Source organism: Microplitis demolitor, chromosome 1 (genome assembly GCF_026212275.2).
Source record: "Microplitis demolitor isolate Queensland-Clemson2020A chromosome 1, iyMicDemo2.1a, whole genome shotgun sequence".
In the NCBI taxonomy this organism is placed as follows: Eukaryota; Metazoa; Arthropoda; class Insecta; order Hymenoptera; family Braconidae; genus Microplitis; species Microplitis demolitor.
The window spans coordinates 5144540-5170629 of record NC_068545.1 but is presented as its reverse complement, the minus strand read 5'-3'; the positions used below and the strand labels follow the sequence as shown (position 1 = coordinate 5170629).

Here is a 26090-nt window from a genome sequence, read left to right as displayed (position 1 = left end):
ATAATTACAGGTGATTGAGCAGGATCCATTCTGGGTGCCGTCAACGGAAGAAGAATATTTACATTTTGGTGAAAAAGGCAACAGTATAAACCGCGCTAAAAAATACATCGACGCGGTACGACGTCGCAAAGGGCTACCTGTTGATTCACAACTTGTTACACATGCTGAGAAACAGAGAACGCTGTCGAAAAATAAATAAATACGTATACAAATAAAGTTGAGCGAAATTATTTTTTACATATTAAATAAAAATTTTTTTATTTAGTATTGTTTCAATTAAATTTATAATTTTAAAAATAAATATTTAACTAACAATTAATCATCGTCATTAAAAACAATTTTTTTTCCTTGGAACCCTTGTTTTAAAATATCTTGTTGTTTTTTACGGGCCGCCCATGACGGATGCAACTCAGCATTATTTTCATTTTTATCTTTTTTTACATTATTCGTTGCTTTTTTAAATCCACTTGATTTATTACTATAACTTGAGTCATTTATCTTTTGTTTATTGAATTTATTTTTATCACTTGAATTTCTTTTATCATTATTTAATTTATTTCTGTCATTACTAAATTTATTTCTGTCATTTCTAAATTTATTTCTGTCGTTACTAAATTTATTTCTGTCGTTATTAAATCTATCATTTTTTCTATCGAACTTAGAACCATTACGATCTGGTCGTCTCATTTTACCTCTCATGTTTCGTCTATTTTCATTTTCCTCATCATTTTCATCATCATCATTATCAGCTTCAGGTTTTATAGGAATATCTAAATAAATAGGATTATTGTCATCAGAAACGAAGAATGGATCAATTACACGTTTAAACTTAACTTTATTTGCTTCATCATTTTTCTTTTTATCAATGTCATCATCTTTATTATTATCGTCGTCATCATCTTCTTTACCATCATTATTCTTTTTAACAATCAGTCGTTTATTACTCATTTTACTGGTCTTCGCAATAGATTTTTTCAAACGATCATTAACTTGTATATCTTCGTTATCTTGATCTTCATTAATTTCATCATCATCCTCCTCTTCCTCTTCATCTTCATCTTCACTGTTCTCTTCACTCATATCCTCTTCTTCTTGCTCGTCTTCATCCTGACCATCATCTTCACAATCTTTTTTAATTTTTTTAGCTCCAGAAACTCCAATTTCCTTTCCGTCTCCATCATCATCATTCAAAGCCCGTTTATCTTTACCACGATTTTTATCCTTCTTATCTTTTCCATCTTTTTCGATTTTTTTAGCATCAGTTACTCCATTTTCCCCTTCGTCATCGCCCTCGACTTTCTTATCACCATTTTTATCTTTATCTTTATTATTTTTCTTCGCCTTAGGTTTGAGTTTCTCCTTATATTCCAACCAACTAGAATACTCTGGGTTATTTTTTTTAAATTTATCGATACTATTTTTCAAAATTTTGAAAAACGCCAATCTGCCCAATGCTTTTGTTCTAGCATCGAATTTACTATCAGACAAAATTTGTTGTAAATTAAGCGTATTTTTTAAAGTAAAAAGTGATACTTTATCGCACAGCTTACTGGTTTTAAATTTTTTTAATTCCATGATTTGAGAATATAATTTTTCAATTTTATCCTTGACGTCGGGATTTTTACTGTTCTTGGCTTTCATTGCCGCCAATTTTTTAGTCAACTTGCGAATTACTGCAACACGCGCGGCTTTAACATCTTTCCTCAATAATATGAACTGAAATTAAATTTTAATTACAATTATTAATTATAAAATTATTTAGTTATCAACTATAAGACCCAATTATTGACATTTAAAAAAAATTAAACAATATGAATTATCTATTAAATACGAGAGTCAATGTAGCAGACATCAGACAAATTTAAAATTATAAATAAATAGGGTAATTAATTAAAAAAATAATATTTTTAAAAAATGCATTTATTAGTTCTTAAATTTTTTAAATGCGCATTCTTTAAAAATTTTATTTTATTAATTATTTACTCTATTTATTGTTAATTTTAAATTTGTCTGATGTCTGCTACATTCACCCTCATTATTAAATTCAATATTAATAATTATTAATATATTAAATTTATCAGTGGAATCTCTCATTTCATACTCCCACTGATTCAAATAATAAATTTTATTATTAATTTATGTCACCACATTTTTTTAAAAAGTTTAAAATTTTATATCTGATTTATATGTACCAATTATGGACATGACATAAAATTTTTATAGAATCAGTAATTTTCAAAGATGTCATAAATTTTTTTTAAAAATCTTTTTCATGTCATCAGTTAAATTAAAAATGTATTTCAAAGTTTTCTTAGATATTTAAGACCATTCTCAGGCAGTGTCCGCGCTTTTTAAAAATTTTAAATAATTTTCAACTGTCATAAGCGTATAAAAATTTTATAAATTAATTTAAATATAATGAAATCATAAATTGAAAAAATGACAACGTATTTAAAATTTCACTGACATAGATTTTAAAAAATTACTTGCAATTGACATCAATTTGCAGTCAAACGGAATTTGTTAAATTTCGGTAAAATATTCATGTCAATTTTATAATTCAAATTTTCCAATTTTAAAAGCTAAAATTTGCACTGTCGGATAATAATCTTAAAATTAAAGAAAAATTATATTTATAATTTTAAAAAAATGTTAAAAAAAGTGAAGTACCTGCTTATAAATTTTACTCATAAAATTATTTAAAGACAAAAAATTTTAAATTAGTCTTTTTTTATAAAACTAGAAACTGAGAAATTTGCACTGAATAATTAAATGAAATAATTGTCAATAATTGTTTTTTATTCAATTCTTAATTATTTGTAACCTCAAATTACATTTACCTATTTGTTAGTTTGAAAATAAAAATGATTTACTTACATTATTATTTATTTTAACTATTTTTGTTTTGTCTTCTTTACTCGACTCCATGTTTTTCAATGAATATTTTATTTATTTATCTTTAAAGAATAATTATATTTATTGTATTTAAATAAACATCAAAGAAAAATAAAAACACGTGTTCTCTAGAACGACAAAAATATATTATCGATATCTTGTTATCGATAATAAAGAAATCTTCATGTAATCATGACACTGAAGTTAACCGACATCCAGTAATTTTTTATTATTTTTTTTAACAATAAATTATAAAAAACAAATTTTTGAAAAAATTGCACTTGTAGTTGTTTCAATTTTCCATATGTGCATATTTTTAGTTTTCCTTTTTTTTTAATTGATATACAATAAATTAAAATTCGAATACTTACCCACTCATTAATTAATTTTTGTTAAATTTATAAAATTCAAAAGATTTATAAAAAAATGTATTTTTTAAATAATAGCAAAGTATGTAAATAAATTCATTGAAAATGTAAATATTCGATTGTTTAAATTTCTGAGTAAACAGTTCCAGGATCTTGATCTAAGATAAAACATTTTTTTTTTATAAATTTCATCATCTATGAGCTCATTGAGCACGATGATTTTTTTTATTACAATCATTAGTAAAGTAGCCTTGGAAATGCTTTGTTAACTTGATCTCTGTAGAAAAAATTGATGTGTCTATTTATAATTTATAAATTTGAATGCTGCAAATAAGAGTTTTAGTATGGCTGCCTGATTCCGATGCAGGGAGTATATTTTTACTCCCAGAATAATTTTAAGCCCGCTACAATGTTATTTAAACAATACAGGTGAAATTGAGGCGCCAAACTCCCGATTGTCACTCATGTCCACCACCTGGAAACTCTCTGTATGGATTTCTCATGAATTCTTAGTTCATTCTCCGCCTGATTACGATGCAGGGGATCAATATCTACTTCCAAACCAATTTCCAGTTTTCTAGAGCGATAATTATATTTTCTACGTCAAATTGAGTGGCCGAAATGACGATTATCACCCACTTTTACTACCTGGAGCCCTTGCGCATGACTTTCTTGTTGATTCTTCGGTTATACTTTCCAGAATAACTCTATTTTATATTTTGTTGAAACAAGACGGTCCGCTGACGGTCTTGAGACCGATGGACCTAATCGACGGACGAGTCTGTTCATATTCGAAATGACCGTCACAAATGTTTTGGTCAGTGTCCGTCATTTCGGACTGTCAAAAACTTTTTTTCACAAATACGCTTAGTCACATTTACTCAGATAATTTGTGACTGTCATCAAATTTTTTACCAGTAACATCTATTCAAATGATTTTTGACCGTCAGTAAATTTTTGGTCACAAATTAATTAATTTTAATAAACGTTAACGTTTAGTAAGAATTTTTCGAGTCAGATATTGCTACAATTGTGACGGTCCGTCATTTTATGGCAGATTTTCTATGAATTTTCGATAGAAAATTCTTGAACTATTTGTAAAGTTTCGAACAATTCAAAAACATGACTAACTTCGAAAATTTACGAAAAATTTGAACTTTTCGCGCACCTCTAATCCTCATACCTAATGAAGGTAAATATAATTTATTATTAATTATTGAAGTAATTATATATATATATATATATAAAACTTTGAAACATTACGAACTCATAATTAAATTTTATTTTTATTTTATTAAAATTAAATTATTTACAAAACTACAGTTCGATACAAAAAGTTTATTTACAGCTAATTTATATATATTTATGTAAAGATATATAAATATAATTAGTCAATGGCTACAACAACTGGTGCTTCATCAAACTCTTCTTCTTGCAAGTTTGAAAAATCCCATGAAAATTTATTAGTCAGACGTACTTGCAATCTTGTTGCCTCAGACTTCAATCGTCCTTCGATTTCAGGATTTATTTCAATAGTAGCAAATAATTTACGTAGATGGTAATAAACAAAATTATTACTTGAGACAATATCGCAAAGAATGTCTTCAGGTGCGTGGGATAATTGAATTTCAATAATATGTAAAAAATCAATGTATACACTCCGGCGATGTGATATTGCTTTCTCAGCGCCGCAAATCAGGGCAATTAATTTCTTCCAGTGCTCAAATGCTTCGAGACTCTGGCCGACAAGAAAACAGACAAATGCTAATTGTAGTTCGCCAATTATTTCTGATTGACTGTAAATTAAAATGATTAATTTTAACTAATTTGTAAAACGGAATTAAATGTTCACAATTAAATTTATTTATCAAGGATTTTGTTAAAATGAAAAACTGCTGGTACAATTATTATCAAACTGAATCTGATTTAAATCAATCAATAATTTTTAAGGTAATTTATAAAACTTTTACTTGAAGGTGTTAAGTTAATTTTTTTTTTATCAGAGTTACTCAAGATTTTCTGATGTTAATAATAAGAAAATTATTGAAAATAGACTCTCTGGCATGTCGCCCAATGGGGACGATAACCAATAAGGAAAAAAAAAATTTGAAAAACGATTGATTCTGTGAATTAACTCCAAAACTCCTTGCTATTTTCGAGCTCGATTTTTTAAGATCATATTGAAACCATTTTCTCTTTCTTCGAAAATTTAAAATTTTTATAACAGGAAGTTAAGAAAATAGACTTGATTCGATTTAATATTTATTTTTTAATTAATAGAAAATATATAGAAACCCAAAACTTATCATCGTGTAAGAAAGTAACTTAAAAAACATACTAACTCTTTCATTTTTTGAATAGTCGTATTAAGAGCGTACGTTGAATCCAAAGAATATTCTGTTATTTCAGCAGGTGTAGCATCATCTGGATAATTTCTTTCTGGTATTTCAGTAAATCTAAGCTCGGTACCTTTCTTAGGTTTCAAATTTGGTAATAATAATTCTTCTTTAGCTTCTACTGACAGCCCACTTTCTCTTCGTCGTTGTTTATTTTTATCATTCTCTTTAAGACGCATCTCATTGTCGTAATTTTCTAATTCTAATGCTGATCTGACGAAACTAAATGAAGATAAAAATAATAAATTTGTTATTTGCGTTTCAAGCAGATATATTTAGTTATTTTTTTACTTACCCGCTCAAAGGCAAACATCTTTCTAAAATATCATCATTAATTTTATCAGTCAATTCTTTCCATTGATTTACTATCTCATAAGGATATGGACCTAAGAATTTATCTAGTTCTTTATGATTAATTTTAAGTCTTTCCACTAATTCGTCTTCAATTGCTGTAAATAAAATAACATAATTTAAATTAGAAGTATGTAATTATTAACTATATTTTTTTTAAAACAAAATAATAAATAATTACGTTGAGAACTCATGTCTTCTTCTTTTTTGTCCCATCGTTTAACAATAAAATCTCTTTCTTTAAAAACATGAAAAAATCCAACTCTGGGTACTGATTCATTAAATTCATTCGTGGCACTGAATAAAACAATAAATATGAAATATTAATGATACTGAAGTTACCCAAGGTCCAACAATTTTTTTATTTTTTTAAAAAGAATAAATTATAAAAAAAAGTATATTTCAAAAAATTGCACTGATAGTTTTTCAAATTTTCTACATGTGCATACTATTTTTTTTTTTATAATTGATTTGTTGAAAAAAAATCCGAAAATTGTTAATTGTCTGCTAATTTTAGGATCGTAAATGTAAATAAACATTCCTAAGTAGGACACTCGGTTTCGTAACGTCAATAAGATAACAGTTTGGAGGCTGTTTTTTGACCTATCAATAAAGCATAAATGTATTGGCTAAACAAGACGAAAAAAGAAGACAAATTTATTGTCTTATTTATATAAAAAAAACTTGGTTTTGAAACAAAAAAAATTTTGTCTTGTCCTTTTCAGAGACATCTTGATGACATCTCAAAGTTCTCTGTCCTAAGGTAAGAAATCCAGTACCCGATCAGGGAACTAGTACGCGATCACTCATGTATTTGTACATCTATATTTATTAAATATATCTATACAAATACATGGAGTAATCGGGCACTTGGTCTTTTATCTTATTTAAAATAAAAAATTTTTTTAAAAATTCATTTACCTATAGTGAACGAAATGTAATCCAGGTGGTATCATTTTGATGCCTTTAAAATTACTTCCAGTGGTCCATGATTTTAAATCTATTCCAAAGTCTGTTCCAGGTGGCATATCCAACACAATTAATGTACCTCCTTGTTTAAATAAATATTTCGCGACTTCCTGATTCATCTCACATGATTCTTTGCTCTCCATAATTGTCTAAAATAATATTTATTAATTAAAATAATATCAAAAACACGTAACAATGATTTTGTAAATAAATAAACAAATAAATAAATATGATGCTGAAAGTAGCCGACATCTGATAGTTTTAGTGTTTTTAATTATTAAGTACCAAGTTAATTGTTATCCGCGACATTCAAAAAAAGAACAAGACAATTTTTAGAAATTCTTTACATGCATTTTTTAAAATTTTTGTCTGTCGGTATTTACTTTGTTTATTAAAAATAAATAAATTTTTTTAGTGACTGCTACTTTCAGCATCAAGAATAAATAAGCAAGAATATACTCACGTTATATATTTGAATCACGCACAAATTTAATAGTCTTATCAATAAATAATTAAAGGTTTATTTATATGTTATTTTTATTTTAATAATTGATTAACAAATAAACAATTTACAGAAAAACAATGAAATTGCGTTGTAAATATGATTTATTTACGTTCATAATTTCATTATTGAATTTATCGACTGATAAGGCAGATTTTTATTAAAGTTTTTTTTTATGGACTTACTTGGCGCGCTTTTTTTAAACTGAAAACGCGGCAATATTTAAACTAGATTAATTTTCTAGTGATTTCAAATCGTTTTATTTTACCTTTACTTTTCTTTTCAAATAGAAAAAAAAAATGATTAAATTTAACTTATTGTTTTTTTTTTATGTTCAATAAGAATTCAATTTAAATTTATTGCTGGTTGTAAATTTAAAAAAAATTTCTTTTTAAAAGAAAATAATTTAAGAAAATTTTAAATATTTATTTTATACTCACATTTCTTCTACATAATAGTTATTTTGATATTCGTTTTTTTTTTGTCTATTTTGGGTTTAAGCTTTTTTTAATCCTCAAGTTACTATGTCACGGGTCAGCAATATTCCAGGAAAGGTTTCGTCTTTAAAAATTTTTTATTTCGTTTTATTGCTTTATTGCTTTCACTTTTCGATACCCGCATTATTACTTACATGCAAAGGTCCTCGAGCTGTCATAAAAATAGGGTTTTGTTCGCATGTCTAGACCAAAACTGATGAATATTCCCCAATTTCCATATTCTTTAGTTATATTTTTCTACTTCAGCGGAATATATTTTCCAAAATTAATGATCTTGAAGCAGACAATTAACAATTTCCGGTTTTTATTTTCTTCAATTTGAAGAAAAACAAAATTAAACATGACAGTAAAGTTAGCAGACATTTCAAATTTAAATAAATTTTTTTACCAGATAAATAATAAAAAAAAAAAACATATTTCTAAAAAAATGCACATGTAGAAAATTTGATAAACTATATGTGCAATTTTTCAAATTTTTTTTTTAATATTTGTTTTTTTGTTAAAAAAAAACAAAATATTGTTAAATGTCTGCTAACTTTATTGTCATAAATTAAACGCATGTAGAAAATGACACAATAATTAAATTTTTCAAATAAAATAAAATAATGAATGGAAAAATTAAAAAATATCCACAATAATTTTAAAAAATCTTTACATGAATTTTCAAAAATTTTTGTCTGTCAGTACTTACTTTGTTTTTAAAAATAAATAAATTTTTGAAATTATTGAAACTTTCAGCATCATCATAATAAAATTTTGCTATGATCAAAATTGTAAATCACTAAAAATAGATTTATCAATAAAATTTAAAAATTAAAAAATTTTATGCTCTAGGATTCTTTAGTTAAAAAAATAAATTTCTCGACTCAGTTATTTTAAAAATAAAACCATTCTTTAAAAACTTATACTTGAAAATTGTGTCCCCTGAATGTCTTAAAATTTCAGCCATTCAAAAACTGGAACTCCGGGTCACAATAGAACTTAAGATCTCGTAGAGTGCAGACGTGTACTTCAGTTCGTAGTTTCGTAAAACTTTGCCGTGTCTTAAAATTTCAAAACTTAAATTACTGATTAAAATAAACTACGTATTAGAAATATTATTTTCATTATGAAAATTTAAACTGTAGTGTATTTAGTAAATTATTATAATTAATCAGTTTCATATTTGAATAAAATATAGCGCGCGCGCTAATTAAAAAGAAATTCATACGGTTCAAATAAGAACTAAACGGACAACAAAGGAAACAGTTGAAATTCAATCTTGAAACGCAGTATTCGTTTATTTGCTAAGTGCTGACAGGAACGTACAAGTTAACGTCTACGTAAGTTATTATTTTTTTAAATTATATATTATAATTAGAAAAAGTATCTTAGGCTTTAAAATAATTTAAAAATTTATTTACAGACGATAAATAAAAATATAATAAAATTTATAAAATAAAATAGTGGGATTTAAATTCAAAAAAATCAAACTGCAAGTTAATGTAATAAATTATATATTTAAATACAGTAACAAGTTATATCTTCAATAAACAATGGGGAAACCTTACACAACTGAAGATTACATTGAAATGATCGAATTGTATGAAAAAAACAAAAACAATGCAGCGGCAGCAGCTAGAGAATTCGCACAACTTCATCCTGACTATCAGTTACTTCCAAAAGGCCACACGATTCGCAAAGCTGTTGAACGGAGATCAAGAACAGGTACAGAGGTACCAGCAGGTCATCAAATGATGTGGGTTTATGTTGGAGATAGACAACCTAAACCTAGACGTGGTGTTTCAAAACGCTTATTAGATGAAATTATGAAATCTGCGGCTGCGGCATCAAGGGCCAAAAAAAATGAAGGAAAAGTTACCAAGAAAAATCAAGGAAAAGCTCCTCAGAAAACCCTAAAGCAAGATGGATCTAACAAAACTAAAAAATAATTCCATTTAATTCATATTTTTTTATCGTTTAATATTCATTAATCACTTCTTTAATTTGTGTGTTTTCATTAATAATTTTTTAAATATTTAAAAAATTAATACTTTATGTTTATGTCATAATTCTTATTTTTTCTATCATTTAATTATTTACGTTATCAGAATTTCGCTCAATGTTAAACATTTAAAACTTATATATCCCAGTCAAAATTGATGATATATGATCGTATGTGACCAAATAACATAGTATCTGATCAAATATAAAATATTGCGCTGTATGATCACATCTCAGGATTTTTTCTTAAATTCATTAAAAATTATATCATCATATGTGGTTAGATATAAATGTATATGATCATATGTGACTACAGTACTTGTATCTGATCAGATACAATCACATCTCAGGATTTTTTTCTTACGTTAATTTAAATTTTGTAATCATTTGTTGTCAGATATAAAAATATATGATCATATATGAAGCAGTACTCGCTCTTATAGCTCATACATGATATCTTTCGTCAATATATTGGATGATATTTGATATATGATCATTCAAACTCATATCTCATCAGATTTAAAATAATTTCTCATATTTAAATATATATGTGATTCTATCTGAGAACTTTCTTTCGGTCATTGACTGATTTTCTAATTTTATGTTAATCATTTCTAAATTCTCGTGCCATAATTACTTATACTGACTAATAAAATAAGTAAACTTTAAGAAATATATGAATAATTATTATTGTTACTCTAATATATGTAATTCGTTTGATAATAAATTATTTTTCTATGCGTAAAAAATTGTTATTGTAATTTTGTTTTAATCAATGAATTGAAATTTTTTTATTTATTAATTGTATCTAATCTATGAGTTGATAAAAAGTGATTTCCGTAAATATTGTAGTTTAAAGTTCGTTTTTTTTTCTTTTAGCTATCGCTGATAATTTATTTCAGTGGATTATAACAAAATTAAATAATTACGTCTGTATCAATAGAGTCGTAATTTTTATATTTTTAGATAAGATAACAAATATTTTGATATTAAAAAAAAAAAAACAAGTCAATAAGTATGTCACAGATCAGAATAATTATAATTAGTAACAGTAAGATTTGAAATTAATTAAATAATCTGTTGCATCTGGCGCGTCTATTAATAAAATCTTAGTACCGCATTTGAATATAAAACTTCGCGAGATCTTAAGATCCCAAACTCCATATGATTATTAAAATAATTATCTAAAATTTATCACGGTTATTGTGGACAAATTACGTCATTAATTAATAAAATAAACATTAATTTTTTGAACGAAGTTTCGTCACTTTATTATTGTGACTTTTTCAAATTCTCAAATTTGCTATTACTCAAATTTAAATTTAAATATACTATCAACCAAAAACTTTAGCTCTTTACAATAAAAACTTTATTGCAGCTCCCGATTTTCTTATACCAATTAATAATTATTCTAATTAATGTATAGATTAATCAAACAATTATTTACGTTTCAAGTAATATGTCTATAACAGTACGCATGTCAATAACAATTGATCACCATGAAAACTTTAAAAAGTCACAATAATAAAGTGACGAAACGTCATTCAAAAAATTAATTAATCAATCGATTTGTTCATAATACCCGTAATAAATTTTAGATATTTAGATATTCTGGACGTGATCAAGATTAATAATTCATTATAATTACTCGAGTCATTTAATTTTAATTATAAAATTAATTCCTATAATCTAATTGTAAAACTTATTTTAGACAATTATGGATATTCAAATTTAATTACGAGATTCAAATTATAATAAATGAAAATAAATTAGTTAAACTTTTTAAAACTAGTAAATTATTAACGTACGTACTTATTTTCTGAGTAAATACATTTAGTAATTGAAAAAAAAGGTTCGTGAGCTTAAATCGATCCAATAATATTTGTATGGTTTCAATATAGAATTTTAAAAATAACTTTGTCAATTATTATTATTATTTTTGTTCTATTTTTAAATCAATTACTGTAATCAAATAATAAGTGTTTACTATTTGGAACATTCGCTATTATTTTTTTTTAATTTAGTGATATAAAAATAATTCTTAGTAAAATTCTATTATTATTATTGTTATTATTATTCTTATAAGTATACGCATAATTTGTTTTCAATATGAAACATGAGAAGTTATTTAATCTTCACCTTGAAGATTCGTCTCGCATTAACTGTAATATTTGCGTAATTAACACAATGAACAGCATTAATTCTAGCAGTTGATAATTAATTCTCGTGTAACAAGATCTCTACCCAGTAAATCAACATACTTAGATAATTTATTTATTCATTTATATTTTAAAAATTCTACTGACCTAGAAATTTTCTTTTAATTAAAAAATTAACTTTTGTAAAAATAATATTGTCTTAACTAGTAAATCAATAAAAATTATTACATTATTAATTCTTTATTTAAATGAAAGAATAATTTTCTTGATAGAAGAAAATCGGAATTTATTTATGCGATTCCAAAAAAAAGGTCAGCATATCTCGAGCTGAGCTCAGATTTCTACGATTATGAAAATTATTTTTAATAAAACATTTAAATTTTTGTATTAAAAATATATTAGACTAAAAATTTTCGATAGTATAATTGTAAGAAGAAATTTTCTCAGTGTACAAATGAAAATAATTTTTAAGTTTTACCACTGAAATAAATTTTTTGTTTAACACTAATTCAATTTTTTGAAGTTGTAATTAATGAAGCATTTAAATAATGATGAGGTAAATTAATATTGATTAAATTTTAATTATTTCTAAAAATTGATTATTAGTAATTAGTAATAACTACTAATGAAATAAAAATTAAATGAGTTTTTAAGAAGGATTCAATAAGAACGAAAAATAAATTGAGGTATGAATTATAATTTTATTTAAATTTACAAATTTTTCTAATGTAGAATAAATCGGAATAAAAATTCCTTACAAATTTTAAAAATATAACTAAAAATTAATTAATTTATTGATTTTATAAATTAAAAATAAACCCTTTTTCATTGTTATTTGTAAAGATGATAAAAAATAAAGGCTGATTTATCTGGAAGTTCGAAAAAAGTTAAGAAATTGTATATATATAATGAAATAATAAAAAAAATGTTTATAGGATAGTGATTGTTTCAAAATATTATGGCAAACTAAATTTTATCTATAAAAATATTTTTTAAGTATATAATTATCAATTATCTTCATTGATTGAACAATGATTGTAATAATCCCGTGTCATTTGGCAATTAATGTCATACTTTCTTTGTGTATATACACAGAAAAATAATTTCTTGCCTCAAAAAAATTTTTTTCTTCGGGCGAGAAAAATTTTTTTGAAGCAAGAAAGAATTTTTTAAGCGAGAAAAAAATTATTGAGCCAAGAAATACATTATATATATATATATGTATACATTGATTGGGTTTAAAAAAATGTTTCGTCTGCAATAGTCATTATTTTTTTTTTATATAAATTAATCGTTATAGAGAAAAGTCTGGTAAAAGTTTATCACAAAATGGATTAGACGGTTGTCGATTGATAGTGAAGAGTGGAAGCAATACTAAAATTGATTTATAAGGCCTTATATAAATTGTATAGATTCTAAAGAAAATTATATAATGTTATGTATGTTAAAATATTCACGTGAAAATTATTAAGGTCTTATATGAATTGTATATATTGTATCGACGCTAAAGTAAATTATGTAATGTATGCTAAAATACCCGCGTGAAAATTTATTAATTTTCAGAATGTAATAAGATTTATTAGATGATATTCTAGTTCCAGACTAGAGTGGAACAGAGACAGGTACTGATGGATTAAAAAAAAGAAGTTATTTGAATTAATAAAGTCTTTTTTCGTAGGAAAAGAGACCATGTACGTTGCCTTCTTGCTGTGCCGAAGGTGTCCTTCTCTCGAATTTAAGTTCTCCGCTGTATGTTAATGATCGAAGAATTGAAAGGGATTTGGCCCCGATATCTTGACATCCATGTTTTATACCACATTGCAAATACGGCAAGAATTTTAAAACACTGCCTTTATCGACGATGGATCCACTGACACCTTGAGCGACCTTCATTTTATCCATTTCATTGTGGAAATAACGATCCATTGCTGATCCTTTTGCGTCTTTCTTATTCATGGCCTCGAGGGATCCCATGCCGCGGTATTTTTTCAAGCGGACACCGTCACTGAAGAAGTACTCACCAGGTGCTTCTGAAGTTCCAGCCAATAATGATCCCATCATCACTGTACTTGCTCCGAGACTGAGTGCTTTGATGATGTGTCCAAGAGATTGGATTCCACCGTCAGCAATTACTGGGACACCAAATTTACGAGCGTACTCACTGACTTTATAAACAGCAGTAGCTTGTGGGCGTCCAACAGCCATAACTTCCTGAGTAATGCAAATAGATCCGCATCCCATACCAACACGAAGTCCGTCAGCGCCAGCTTCAATTAAACTTTTCGCCTGCATCGTTGTAACAACATTACCCGCAACTATTTGTAGCTCTGGATACTCTGCTTTTATGTATTTAATCATTTCTATTTGAAAGACTGAATTACCCTGAGATGAATCAAGAACAATCACATCAACACCTGCAGCCGCTAATAATTTAAGCCGCTCCCGATCAGTGCTTCTTGTCCCAATAGCCGCGCCAACCAGTAGCTGTTTGTTCTCATCTTTGCTGGCATTTGGGTAACTACGGTTCTTCTTTAAATCAGTTCGCGCCATCAAGGACACCAGCTCGCCTTTATCATTCACAATTGGCAATTTACCTTTTTTAGACTTTTCCAAAATTAAATTTGCCTCTTGCAACGTCACACCTGATTTTGCAGTTACAAGATTTTCTAGTTTGGTCATTATTGTCTCAAGTTTTAAATTTTGCTGGCTAGGTGAATCCTCCAAGAAATCAATATCTCGAGACGTAACAATACCAACTAATTTGCCACCAATTTTACCGCTTTCTGTGATGGGCACACCGCAAAAACCGTGTTCGGCTTTAACATTCAGCACGTCTCTCACCGTGTGATTCGGTGAAAAAACCACCGGGTCCCGAATAAATCCGTGCTTGTATTTTTTTACCTGCAAAAATAAAAGATTAATTAAATTATTTTAACTTACTACTGTCAAAAATTCGGGGAATGAACGTGAATTAAATCCAGAGTGAATGCACACGGATGAATATTTATTTATTTAATTGAAATTTACTCCAGAGTTTATTTTAATACTAAAACTTCAAATCGATTCACTAATGATTTTTTACAGTGAATCAAACGTTGCTCAAATATCAAACATCTGTAAAAATATTTGTGCAGCAGTTATCAGAATTTAAATAAAACAAATAATTTACCTTGTGGACTTCTGAAGCCTGGTACTCAGGAGTGCAATTATGATGAATGATTCCTATCCCACCAGACAGTGCCATCGCAATGGCCATGTCTGACTCCGTAACTGTGTCCATCGGCGACGACACCAACGGCACTTTCAGCGTAATTTTCTTCGTCAACGGAGACACCAGATCAACTTGATCAGCAACAAAGTCAATATAACCAGGCAGAATTATAAAATCATTGTACGTTAGCCCTTCGCCGGCTGAAAATAATTTAGCAGCTGATAGACCATCATCTGGAAGTTCGATGTCTGCAGATTTCTCTTGACCAGCTTTATTATTATCCATTATATTTATTTAACTATATTATCACACAGATTCTTTTTTTTTGTTAAACCTTTTATTGGTTTTTAAATACTCAATTTACTAATTTAAATTAAATAATTATTAATTATTCTTGTCGTTATTGTTTATAAAATAATAATTGTATCGGTTGTAACTGCAGTCAATTGGGTAAAATAAAGCTTTTTTTTTTAATTATTAATATTTTATTAACACGTGGTTTGTTTAGTTTAGCGCCAGGTATGAACTTCACAAGATACTTCGGCAAAGTGACCGAGTGCACATTGCGCACATCAGTTTTATAGATCATGAATACTCCGTGTAGTTAAAATTGTTATTATTATTATTATTGTGATTCGATTGCCACGCCACGTAACAACCAATAGTGTAACTAAAAAATATTCTCCCACCAATTACGAGTGTGAATGTAGCAAACAGACAAATTTAAAATGATTAATAAATAGAGTAAATAATTGATAAATTTAAATTGTTAAAAAATGCGGATTTAAAAAATGTTGAAATTAATAAGTGCTTTTTTTTTAAATATTATTTTTTAAATTATTTATAATTTTAAATTTGTCTGATGTCTGCTACACTCACACTCATTTTAAATTATTATTTATACAAAAAAAAAAAATGTATTTTGTATTTTCATAAAATTATAATCAAATTTTTATCATTTTTTAAACATCATATTCATAATTTTTAATTAGTTTTCAGATATATATATAAATATATATACACATTTTTATTGTCATATAATTAATGAGGTTAGCATAAATTGTTGAAATTTACACTCAAAATATAGTTAATTTTATAGCGCGAATATTTAAATATTTAAATTCTTTTTCTCTCTATATATGAATATATAAATATAAATATATACATATATATAGATCCTTATGCTTTCCTCAAATTATTTATAAAAAAAATTGCCGAAATTTTTGAAAGTGTTTACCTACTTGCATTAAAACTATGATACTGAAGTTAGCCGACGTTTAATAATTGGATTTTTTAAAAAATGATAAATTACAAAAAAAAAAAATTTTTAAATTGCACTTGTAGTCTTTTAAATTTTCTACACGTCCATATTTTTAGTATTTTTTTTCTTAATTGATTTATTGAAAAAAAAATCCGAAAATTGTTAATTGTCTGCTAACTTCAGGGTCATTTAAAACTTAATAAATTAAAATCGGCCAGAATACAATTTCTTGGAACAAATTGACATTCAAATGCAAATAACCAGAAATTTTGAAAACTTTGTAAAAACTAAGTTGTAGAAAGCATGTATGAAGCTTCTCACGAGTATTGAAAGTATCTGTCAGTAATTTTTAACAGCTTCTCTTAAAGATAACAGAATATTCATGCCGATTTCATCCCGTAAAAGAAACCGTAATGCCATGCTAGCTTATGAATTATTAAATAAAATTTAATTCGTTTTTTTATTAAAGACATTACACGATCTGTCTGAAGTCCTGTTGCCTTTCATGAAATGCCTAAAAATTTAAGTCATTTCATGCAACAGAAAATTTCACGATGTGTCTACGACATATATATATATATATATATATATATATTCATATATTGGACTGATCAAAGGTTGTGCAATAAATTGTTTGGAATTCCATAAAAATAATCTTTCAACTTTTTTATTAATATATTGTTATTTTTCATTTATGTAAAAAAATATTTCATAAAATGGTTTAGTATAATTAATATTTCATAAGATAAAAATATTTATCTTGTTTTAGAAAAAATACCTTACATTAATTTGTAGGAATGCAATGGTAATATCCCATAAACATTAGTACTAAATATACGAGTTAAACTAAATTTACACATATAATAAAAACTGTTACATTAACTTAAACAATAATTAAATATATCAATAGTTATGAACCGCTGTTGGCTGGAATTAAAAAAATGACTATTTTTATTAATAATAATTCTATTAAAAAGATAAAAAAATTCAATAAGGAACATATAAAATTAATCTTATAATTAATTTGTTAAATAAATTCATCGTTGCAATGCTGAAGTGTATCCTAAGGCACTGTAAACTTTACAATTATATCCAGATATTACTCAAAATATCAATTATTAATAATATATGAAACTATAACAACCAAAACAATTTTAGTATGATCACTTTGTTTTTGATCTAATTATAAAAACTAAACGATCAATTAAGTTTTTTTTTCTAGATATAAAATAAAAATATAAAAATATTTATAATATCAAAAAAATATATAGAAGAAGAGGTAGAGGGAGATTATCAACTTGATTCGTTTGTGCTTCGATGATCGATACTGCAATAACTGCTAGAGTACTTTTTATCAGAGCCAATCCACCAGAGACTAGTCCTAATTTAAGTTAAATAATTACTTATTTAATAGTAAAAATAAAATAGTTGAATTTGATAGGAACTTACCGACTACAGCGAGTCCGTAGATGAATAATAATTGACTCAAAATACAGGCAATTGTACCCTCTAGTGTTTTAGAAGTTCCTGGCCATTTATGTTTTCCATATTTACTGCCAATAAAACTAGCTGCTGAATCACCTATACCTAATACGATCATACCACTCATTAGAGGTAATAATTCGATATTACTTGATGGCATCCATAAAGGAAATGATACACCAATATGAAGATACAACGGAGTTAACGAAATTAATGAATCTTTTTCATCTACAAATGCTGAAAATCCGAGTTGTAAAATTTTATTCATCGGCGGTAAGTTTATCAAGCGCATTAACTGAAAATAATTATTATATGTATGTAATTAAACGTTTAAAATATATTTATTAAATATTGAATTCGAAAATTCAAATAAGATTCGCACACCCCTATTATTTATACTGTAATACCTCAAGCATCATAAATAATCCCATAATAATTCCACTCGCGAGATAAAGTAATGTTGGTTCCCATATTAATCCTGGAGTGTACACTAAAACTGATAAAAGATGAAAAGTTTTTCGCTCTACTGTACTTGCTGATGAATCGGATAATATTTGACGAGTGATGATAATTATTGCTATCAGCAAACACACACTCCAATACATTATCAATGATATCTAAAATAATGAGAGTAAAAAATAATAATAATATTTTTTTATTAATTAAGTAATAATATTGGTAATGGTTTTATTTTTGAACTTCCCGCTATGAAAATTGAAAATTTAAAAAAAAAGGAAAGAATAGTTTTCAGCGAAATGGAAGTTTTGGGGCTGGCCCGCAGGACCAACCGCTGTCCAGATTTTTCTTTTCTACTTACTTTTCTGAAACTTCCGAATACAAAAAATAATATCCACAACAAGGGACTTTGGTCTAATAAAATATGTAACACTGGGATCACGACAATTAGTAAAATTCCAAAAGCTATTGGATAAAAAAAATTTGCTGATCGTGATTGAGGATAAAAAGTGCAAATTAAACATAACAATCCGACGTAAATAATTCCGACCTGAAAAATAAAAAAATAATTAATATTAAGAATAACAATACAATTTTATAAATAAATCTTCTTAAAAATTTTTCTTCTTTCGATTTAAAAATTCTAATCTTCCAAGAGCTAAAAAGGCATATCATTTTTTTTTTCATTGTCAATTGTTTGATAGACTTGTTGTAGAGCAAAAAATTAAAAAAAAAATTTTGAAAGCCTAGAGATTTAGACTTTCCAAATTTTTTAAAAAATTTCGCGCTTTAAAATAAATCTACAAAATAATTTGTACTAAAAAAAAATTATGTGTTCTTTTCGCTCTTGAAAGTTTCCTAAACGATGTATTAAATTTACATGGACTCTTATAAAAAAAATTACAACTTAAAACGTGTCAAAAGTGTCTACTTATCCAAACTGATGACTTGCTGTGTTTTCAAATAAATTTCTTTTTATTTCAAATTGATGAAGACAAAATTTTAAAAAATCACTCAACGCTAGTATAAAATAAATTACTCACCTGTAAAATAGTCGTTGCAATATCATCGTCATGCAAAGGTGGCAAATGATATCTTAAAGGTAAATTTGTTCCACTCGATAAAAGAAACAATATAATTCCATGCATTATAGTAATACATTCACCTAATGTTAGACATCCTGGTAAGTAACTCATAAGCTGCAACACTCCCCAGGTACTCAAAGTTCCAACTCCTAAACCCCATGACACACTTACCAGTAAACCTGAAATTAATTATAAATAAACAAAAAATAACACAATGTTATAGTTCTTGTTAGTAGTTAATGCAAAAAATTTAAACTTTTTAAATCATATAATTAAACGAGTGATAAATATGTACCTTTATCTGCCCAGAGTAAATATAACAGCGATGTTAAACCCGTTGGTAAAAAATATAACAACTGAAAATCTTTAGTGGATGTTGTACCCATGTACAGTTGAAATATTAAACAAATACAACTCATAATTAATCCGAATCCTGTTATTCCATTGAGTAAACATATTTCTGAATAACTATTGTCCTCTTTTATTAATGTAACCAAAGCACAGATACCAATTAGCAATCCTAGCCATAGTCCTGTGCCTGACTGGTGTCTGCAAAATTTAAATAATTTTAAAAAAACCTAAGGTATTTTTTTTAAATTTAGAAAAAATGATTAGCAATAAAAAAAAAAGTTGAGGTTAAGTTTTATTATTTTTACAATAATACTTAAAATATTAATATATATTATTACCGATGTACTATATTACTTTTTTCTAAATTTCGTAATATTTTTGATTCGATATTATTGTATGACATAGTAAACATTTTTATTATTTTGATTTTACAACTTGTGGAAATAATGTTTTTTGCGTCAATCGACACAAATCGCACTACATCTCTCCCCCCTCTTTTTTACATTCATACATAAAAATATAGGTATAATACATATATATTTTTAGGATATTGAACTGTTTTTTTTTTATTTTTCGGAGGATTTTATTTAGACCCCAGAGAAATTTTTAAAAATCAGATCTAAAAAAAAATTATTTTCTATTTTTAAACTCTAATACATATATTTATATATATAAAGATTCAAAATTGTATGACGAGATGTAAATACGAATTAATTAATATGCGCGAAACGTTCAGAAAAATGACTAATTGATTTAAGACGCACGTAGAAAACCGTAAGGCGCGCAATAATAAATTTAAAAATAATAAGTAGCAAATACAATGCGCTTACCAAAGTAGCAGAGAAATAACTTTAAGATGTCTTTTAAAAGAACAAGATAAATTTTTTTTCGTCTCTAAGCCGTTTGTTTTATATAAAGAAGATATACAGGAAATTCGTCTTCTCTGTTTTCGTTTTAAAAGATATATCAACTAAAGAATTGTTTAGAAGACTTATGGGGACATTATTTGTAATTTACTTTTTGTCATCTCTTCTCAAGGACACTTGGCTTTGTGACATCTATAAGATATCAGTTTTGATGCTGTTTTTTGATCTATCAAGGCATCAAAATGTTGACAAAGCAATCAGAAATTTACGTCACCGATAAAATATCTTCTTAAAAGACTTGACATAAGTATGATGACAAACAGCTAATTACTAATGAATCATCTAAATGATTTTTTAATTGAAATTACTTTTTTAAGACGGAAAAAAGAAGACAAATGTCCTATGACTTCTGAGACCAACATCTGTATGTCTTATTTATTTAAAAAATTTTGGCTTAGGACGAAAAAAAAATTTGTCTTGTCTTTTTCCAAGATGTTGAAGTATTTAAATTTTTAATGAGTAATTAAAAGTTGATAGGTAAGTAAAATCTAATGCTTGTCATACTTTGTTATAAAATATATAATTATTCTAGTATATTTCCTACTCGTTAATGGAAAAGAATCCAATTAAATAACAAGAGTAATAATTATACTTTATAATAAAGTCTTGTAAGCATAGCCAATAATTTTGCCGCGCTAAGTTTTTGTTTTAATTTTAAAACATATATGTATGATTATACATTATTAGATTATTCATACATAGAACAAAATTACATACAATGAGTAATGACTAATGACATTTATTACTTAAATTATCATGCATTATTTATCAATTACATAATATTCAATAAAAAATATTTATTATTTTTTAAAAGATATATTTTATGGCAGCGATTTCTTCTATTATATTTTCTAAGGATCTTTAGTATAAATAATTTTTCTATTTTCTTATTTAAAGTCTGTATGTAAAAATGATACAGGAAAAATAAATGATTTTTATATATGTATAAAATGTATATGAATAGATAATCTGTAGACCTTTATATTAATAATTATTGCTGATAACAAAAATTAAATAATAAATTTATAACTATGATTCTAGTTTGATAATAAAATCAAATATTTTTCTTAATTATTGGATTTTATAAAATTAATTAGACCATTGGTTGATGAATCGTGACTGGTTATCTTATCTTTGCTTTTCAATTCTGGCTCAATAGCTTTAGCTAATTGTTTTCCTAATTCAACACTGAAAAAAACAAACATTATTCATTAGTATTTAATTAGACTAATTGTTTAAATTAATGTTAATTGTTAAAAAAAATTGTTACCCCCACTGGTCGAAAGAGTTGATATCCCAAATAATTCCTTGCACAAAAATCTTGTGTTCATACATCGCTAAAAAAAATGATATAAAATTTATACAGTCTTCAGTAAATAAATATCAATCAATCCTCAATAATTATACATACCAATTAATGCACCCAAAGTAAAAGGTGTAATTTTTTTAACGAGAATACTATTTGTCGGCCGATTGCCTTCAAAAACTTTGTGTGGGAGTAAGAAGTTAACTTGTTCTGAGCTTAGTCCAGAGTTCTGCAGCTCTTCTCGTGCTTGGTCAACACTTTTACCTTTCATAAGTGCTTCAGTTTGTGCGAGATAGTTGGCAAGTAATATTTTGTGATGTAAATCACCTTGTACCTGTATTCAAAAATAGTTAGTATTTAATTTTATTTTAAAAAATCTAAAAATGGTTGACTCTGTAGGCAGGGAAATTTTTTTCTCGTATAACTCGTAAACTTAACCGATCGATTTCAAAATCTACTCAGATTTAAATCTTGACGACCCAATTCGATTGCCGCCAGTCATGTTCAAATCGATCGATTCGTTCTAAAATTATCATACGACAAAAAAGTTTACACAAACACACACACACACACACACACACACACACAAAAGCTTTCTAGAATCTCGCAACGTCGAGTTCTGATAAAAACTCCATTTTGTTTTTTGAAAATTTAAAATTTTAGTGGCGGGAAGTTAAAGATATTGTTAGAAATTTGCATATAATTAATAACGAACATACCTTATTATGCGATAATACAGGAGCAATAAAATCAGCTGGTACCAATCTAGTACCTTGATGAATCAATTGATAAAATGCGTGTTGGCCATTGGTACCAGGTTCTCCCCAGACAATTGGTCCAGTAGTGTAATTAACTGTTGTTCCTGAACGAGTAACATATTTTCCATTACTTTCCATATCACCTTGTTGAAAATAAGCAGCGAATCGATGAAGATACTGGTCATAAGGCAAAAGCGCATGGGTTTCGGCTTTGAAAAAGTTGTGGTACCAAACACCCAATAGAGCAAGAATTACTGGTATCTAAAAATAATATAAATTTTTATTTGATTCCCTGTAATTAAAAAAAAATTAAATGTATTAAATAATTAATGTACGTTTTGATTTAATGGAGTGGTGCAAAAATGTTGGTCCATGAAAAATGCGCCGTCCAGCAATTTTTTGAAATTATCAAAGCCAATGGATAGTGAAATCGATAAACCAATGGCTGACCACAGCGAATAACGTCCACCGACCCAATCCCAAAATCCAAACATATTTTTTTCATCGATTCCAAACTCCTTTACTTTTTGATTGTTTGTTGATAATGCGACAAAATGAGACGCTACCGCTGCTTCCTATTGTTTTTAAATTCATCAATAAAAGAACATTATGAAATACAATATTTTTTACAAGAAACTTACATTTTTTAGGTGTTCTAAGAGCCACAATTTTGCGGATGTTGCATTAGTGATAGTTTCTTGAGTTGTAAATGTTTTTGATGCAATGATAAAAAGCGCGGTCTCTGGATTCAATTTTTTCAAAGTCTCGGCAATGTGAGTACCATCAATATTACTCACAAAATGTACTCTTGGTCCACAATGATAAGGTTTTAATGCTTCAGTTACCATCAGAGGACCCTATACGATAATTTATTTTAATATTATTTTTTTTTACATATAGGGGAGAGTGGGACACAATGGGCTTACATGTATACTACTATTTAAATACTACTAAAAAATTTTGGGTTGGAGTAAAAAAAAATGTTTGTTGCTTCTAAGTAAATTTAAAAATTATAAAAAATAAATTTTTTCATTACCAAATCAGAGCCACCGATTCCAATATTAACAACATCTTCGATTGGTTTACCAGTGAATCCTTTCCATTCTTTGGAAATTACCTATAAATAAAAAACACATTATGAGCATCAATTGTTACTTTTTATTCTTGGATTTACGTTGTCTAGAAGCCGCAATCCAATTAAAATTTTTTAATCAATGCAAAAAAATGAGAGATTAGCAATAAGAGATTCGACTTCTAGAACAGCAAAAATTATTACTAAAAATTTTACTTGATTAGTAAATTCTTTCATATGTTGTAAGACAGCATTAACGTCTGGCATAACATCTTTTCCATCAACGAGAATTGGTGTATTACGTTGATTACGTAGAGCGGTATGTAAAACCGCACGATTTTCCGTAAAATTTATTTTTTCTCCAGCGAACATTGCATCTCGCGCTTTTTCAATTTGTCGCGCTCGGGCCTATAACAAAATATAAATATATTTCCCATAGGGTAAGAGACCCAGTACCCAATCATGGAACTAGTACCCGATCACTCATGCATTTGTATATCTATATTTACTGAATTTTATTATATACAGACAGACAATTACATGGAGTGATCGAGTTCTAGGTTTTTTACCTCCTAAGTAGCAGAGACAACTTTAAGATGACATAAAGATGTTTTTTAAAAGAAGAAAAATTTTTTTTCGTTTCAATGTCAAGTTTTTTTAATATAAATAAGACCTACTGATTTTGGTCTAGGAGTCATAGGAAATTTTTCTTCTTTTTTCCGTCCTACACAAGTCATTTCAATTAAAAAATCGTTTAGATGACTTAATACCCTGATTAAGAAATCTAATTTGGAATGATTTGAGATTCCGTAACTTTTAGTCATTTTGAATTATTCCAAATTGTCTAAATTATTTTGCTTTCGAGTATAAATTTTGAAACGAATCATTTTAAATTAAATTGAATGAGAAAATAATATTGCAATTATTTTAAATAATAATTTAATGATATGATACGATATGAAATAATTTAAATTTTTCAAATCATTTCAAATTAGATTTCTTAATCAGGAATAGTAATTTACTTTTTGTCGTCACTTGTGTCAAGTTTTTTAAGCGGATATTTTTTTGGTGACATAAATTTCTGATAAATTTGTCAACATCCGTAGTGACAATATTGATCAATTCTAGAGAAAATCTTGAGGAAGTCAAGCAAAATATTACATCCATAAGATATCAGTTTTGAAGCTGTTTTTGGACATATCGATAAGACACTAACATGTTGACAAAATAATCAGAAGTTTATGTCACCGGCAAAATATCTGCTGAAAAGACTTGATACAAGTAACTTAAAAAATTAAATTGCTAATAAGTCATCTAAGCGATTTTTTAGTTGAAATGACTTTTTTTAAAACGAAAAAAAGAAGAAAAATTTCCTGTGTCTTATTTATATAAAAAAAACTTGGCTTTGAGACAAAAAAAAATCTTTCTTGTTCTTTTAAAATACATCTTCAAGTCTCTACTAATTGGGATTATGAAATTTAAAAATAAAAATATGTATGAAAGATTGTTTCGAACCTACCAAATTAAACAAAAGACTCAAAGCTTTCTCATCGATTCGATTTTTTGAATAATCAAATAGTATAGGCCCATCATCAGGAGTTTGAAGAGTTAGACTAAATCCATAAATAAATAAAAAATATTTTTCATCAATACAGAGATGTGTTAAATAATTAACCGAATTACATCATGCATTCATTAAGTAAAATATAATAAATTTAGAAAAAAAATTTTATGTAAACGTTGATAAATCAGTGATTACAAAAGGTCATAATGATACTAAAAAATAAATTACCTAAATTTATCAAAACGTTCTGGGTCTTGATTAAATAAGTCGGCAATTTTAATTTTAGAGCCAGTGCCGAAAAAATACTCTTCTAATTGTTTCCAAGAAGCTTCTTCAGTTAACTTTTGTTTAAGATCCATCTTCTTATATTTTTTATTATTTATTACTTATTAAAATTACGATTATTTATGATTATCACCAACTTAGACTTTTCGAAATAATTTCGGAACTTCTGTCCTCGGTTGTCCTTCAAAAGTTTGTAAGAACTGCTACTGAACA

At 26.7% G+C, this 26090-nt stretch overlaps 7 protein-coding genes across 9 annotated transcripts in view; 2 read left to right on the top strand and 5 right to left on the bottom strand.

Moving 5' to 3' along the window:
• LOC103577096 (elongation factor-like GTPase 1) overlaps positions 1-295 on the top strand; it is a 33173-nt gene extending 32878 nt beyond the window's left edge. Inside the window, exon 7 of the mRNA XM_053737253.1 lies at positions 11-295. Coding sequence (XP_053593228.1) covers positions 11-199 — 189 coding nt within the window. The 3' untranslated portion in view covers positions 200-295. The remainder of the gene's footprint in view (positions 1-10) is intronic.
• Positions 216-3041, bottom strand: LOC103577364 (uncharacterized protein DDB_G0290685). The gene is made up of 2 exons (XM_053737257.1): positions 2878-3041; positions 216-1716 (listed from the first exon to the last, which is right to left on the bottom strand). The coding sequence occupies exons 1-2, from the start codon at positions 2926-2928 to the stop codon at positions 316-318; spliced, it is 1452 nt and encodes a 483-aa protein (XP_053593232.1). The 5' UTR covers positions 2929-3041; the 3' UTR covers positions 216-315.
• A 1501-nt stretch (positions 3042-4542) lies between these two features.
• LOC103577106 (protein AAR2 homolog) lies at positions 4543-7599 on the bottom strand. Of its 2 annotated transcripts, none has more exons than XM_008557609.2 (6): positions 7265-7381; positions 6932-7128; positions 6192-6307; positions 5955-6108; positions 5606-5881; positions 4543-5059 (listed from the first exon to the last, which is right to left on the bottom strand). In XM_008557609.2, exons 1-6 carry the CDS (start codon positions 7286-7288, stop codon positions 4651-4653), a joined length of 1176 nt encoding a protein of 391 aa, XP_008555831.1. In that variant the 5' UTR covers positions 7289-7381; the 3' UTR covers positions 4543-4650. The 2 variants fall into 2 exon arrangements, with proteins under 2 accessions (XP_008555831.1, XP_008555839.1); XM_008557617.2 differs by lacking the exon at positions 7265-7381 and adding an exon at positions 7443-7599 and having other exon boundaries at positions 4545-5059.
• A 1389-nt stretch (positions 7600-8988) lies between these two features.
• Positions 8989-10671, top strand: LOC103577119 (uncharacterized). 2 transcript variants are annotated; one of them, XM_008557627.3, is made up of 2 exons: positions 8989-9300; positions 9489-10671. In XM_008557627.3, exon 2 carries the CDS (start codon positions 9514-9516, stop codon positions 9907-9909), a length of 396 nt encoding a protein of 131 aa, XP_008555849.1. In that variant the 5' UTR covers positions 8989-9300; positions 9489-9513; the 3' UTR covers positions 9910-10671. The 2 variants fall into 2 exon arrangements, with proteins under 2 accessions (XP_008555849.1, XP_053594856.1); XM_053738881.1 differs by having other exon boundaries at positions 8990-9300; positions 9384-10671.
• Positions 10672-12801: 2130 nt separating this feature from the next.
• Positions 12802-15993, bottom strand: LOC103577125 (inosine-5'-monophosphate dehydrogenase). The gene is made up of 2 exons (XM_008557643.2): positions 15290-15993; positions 12802-15021 (listed from the first exon to the last, which is right to left on the bottom strand). The coding sequence occupies exons 1-2, from the start codon at positions 15614-15616 to the stop codon at positions 13777-13779; spliced, it is 1572 nt and encodes a 523-aa protein (XP_008555865.1). The 5' UTR covers positions 15617-15993; the 3' UTR covers positions 12802-13776.
• Positions 15994-17243: 1250 nt separating this feature from the next.
• On the bottom strand, positions 17244-20532 carry LOC103577373 (dolichol kinase). Its single transcript, XM_008557984.3, has 7 exons — positions 20305-20532; positions 19911-20164; positions 19574-19794; positions 18892-19080; positions 18482-18691; positions 18042-18369; positions 17244-17973 (listed from the first exon to the last, which is right to left on the bottom strand). Exons 1-7 carry the CDS (start codon positions 20376-20378, stop codon positions 17840-17842), a joined length of 1410 nt encoding a protein of 469 aa, XP_008556206.2. The 5' UTR covers positions 20379-20532; the 3' UTR covers positions 17244-17839.
• Positions 20533-21838: 1306 nt separating this feature from the next.
• On the bottom strand, positions 21839-26089 carry LOC103577130 (glucose-6-phosphate isomerase). Its single transcript, XM_008557655.2, has 10 exons — positions 25821-26089; positions 25548-25641; positions 24245-24436; positions 23993-24073; positions 23598-23813; positions 23292-23531; positions 22918-23217; positions 22304-22532; positions 22163-22229; positions 21839-22080 (listed from the first exon to the last, which is right to left on the bottom strand). The coding sequence occupies exons 1-10, from the start codon at positions 25949-25951 to the stop codon at positions 21960-21962; spliced, it is 1671 nt and encodes a 556-aa protein (XP_008555877.1). The 5' UTR covers positions 25952-26089; the 3' UTR covers positions 21839-21959.
• Between the last annotated feature and the right edge of the window lies 1 nt (position 26090).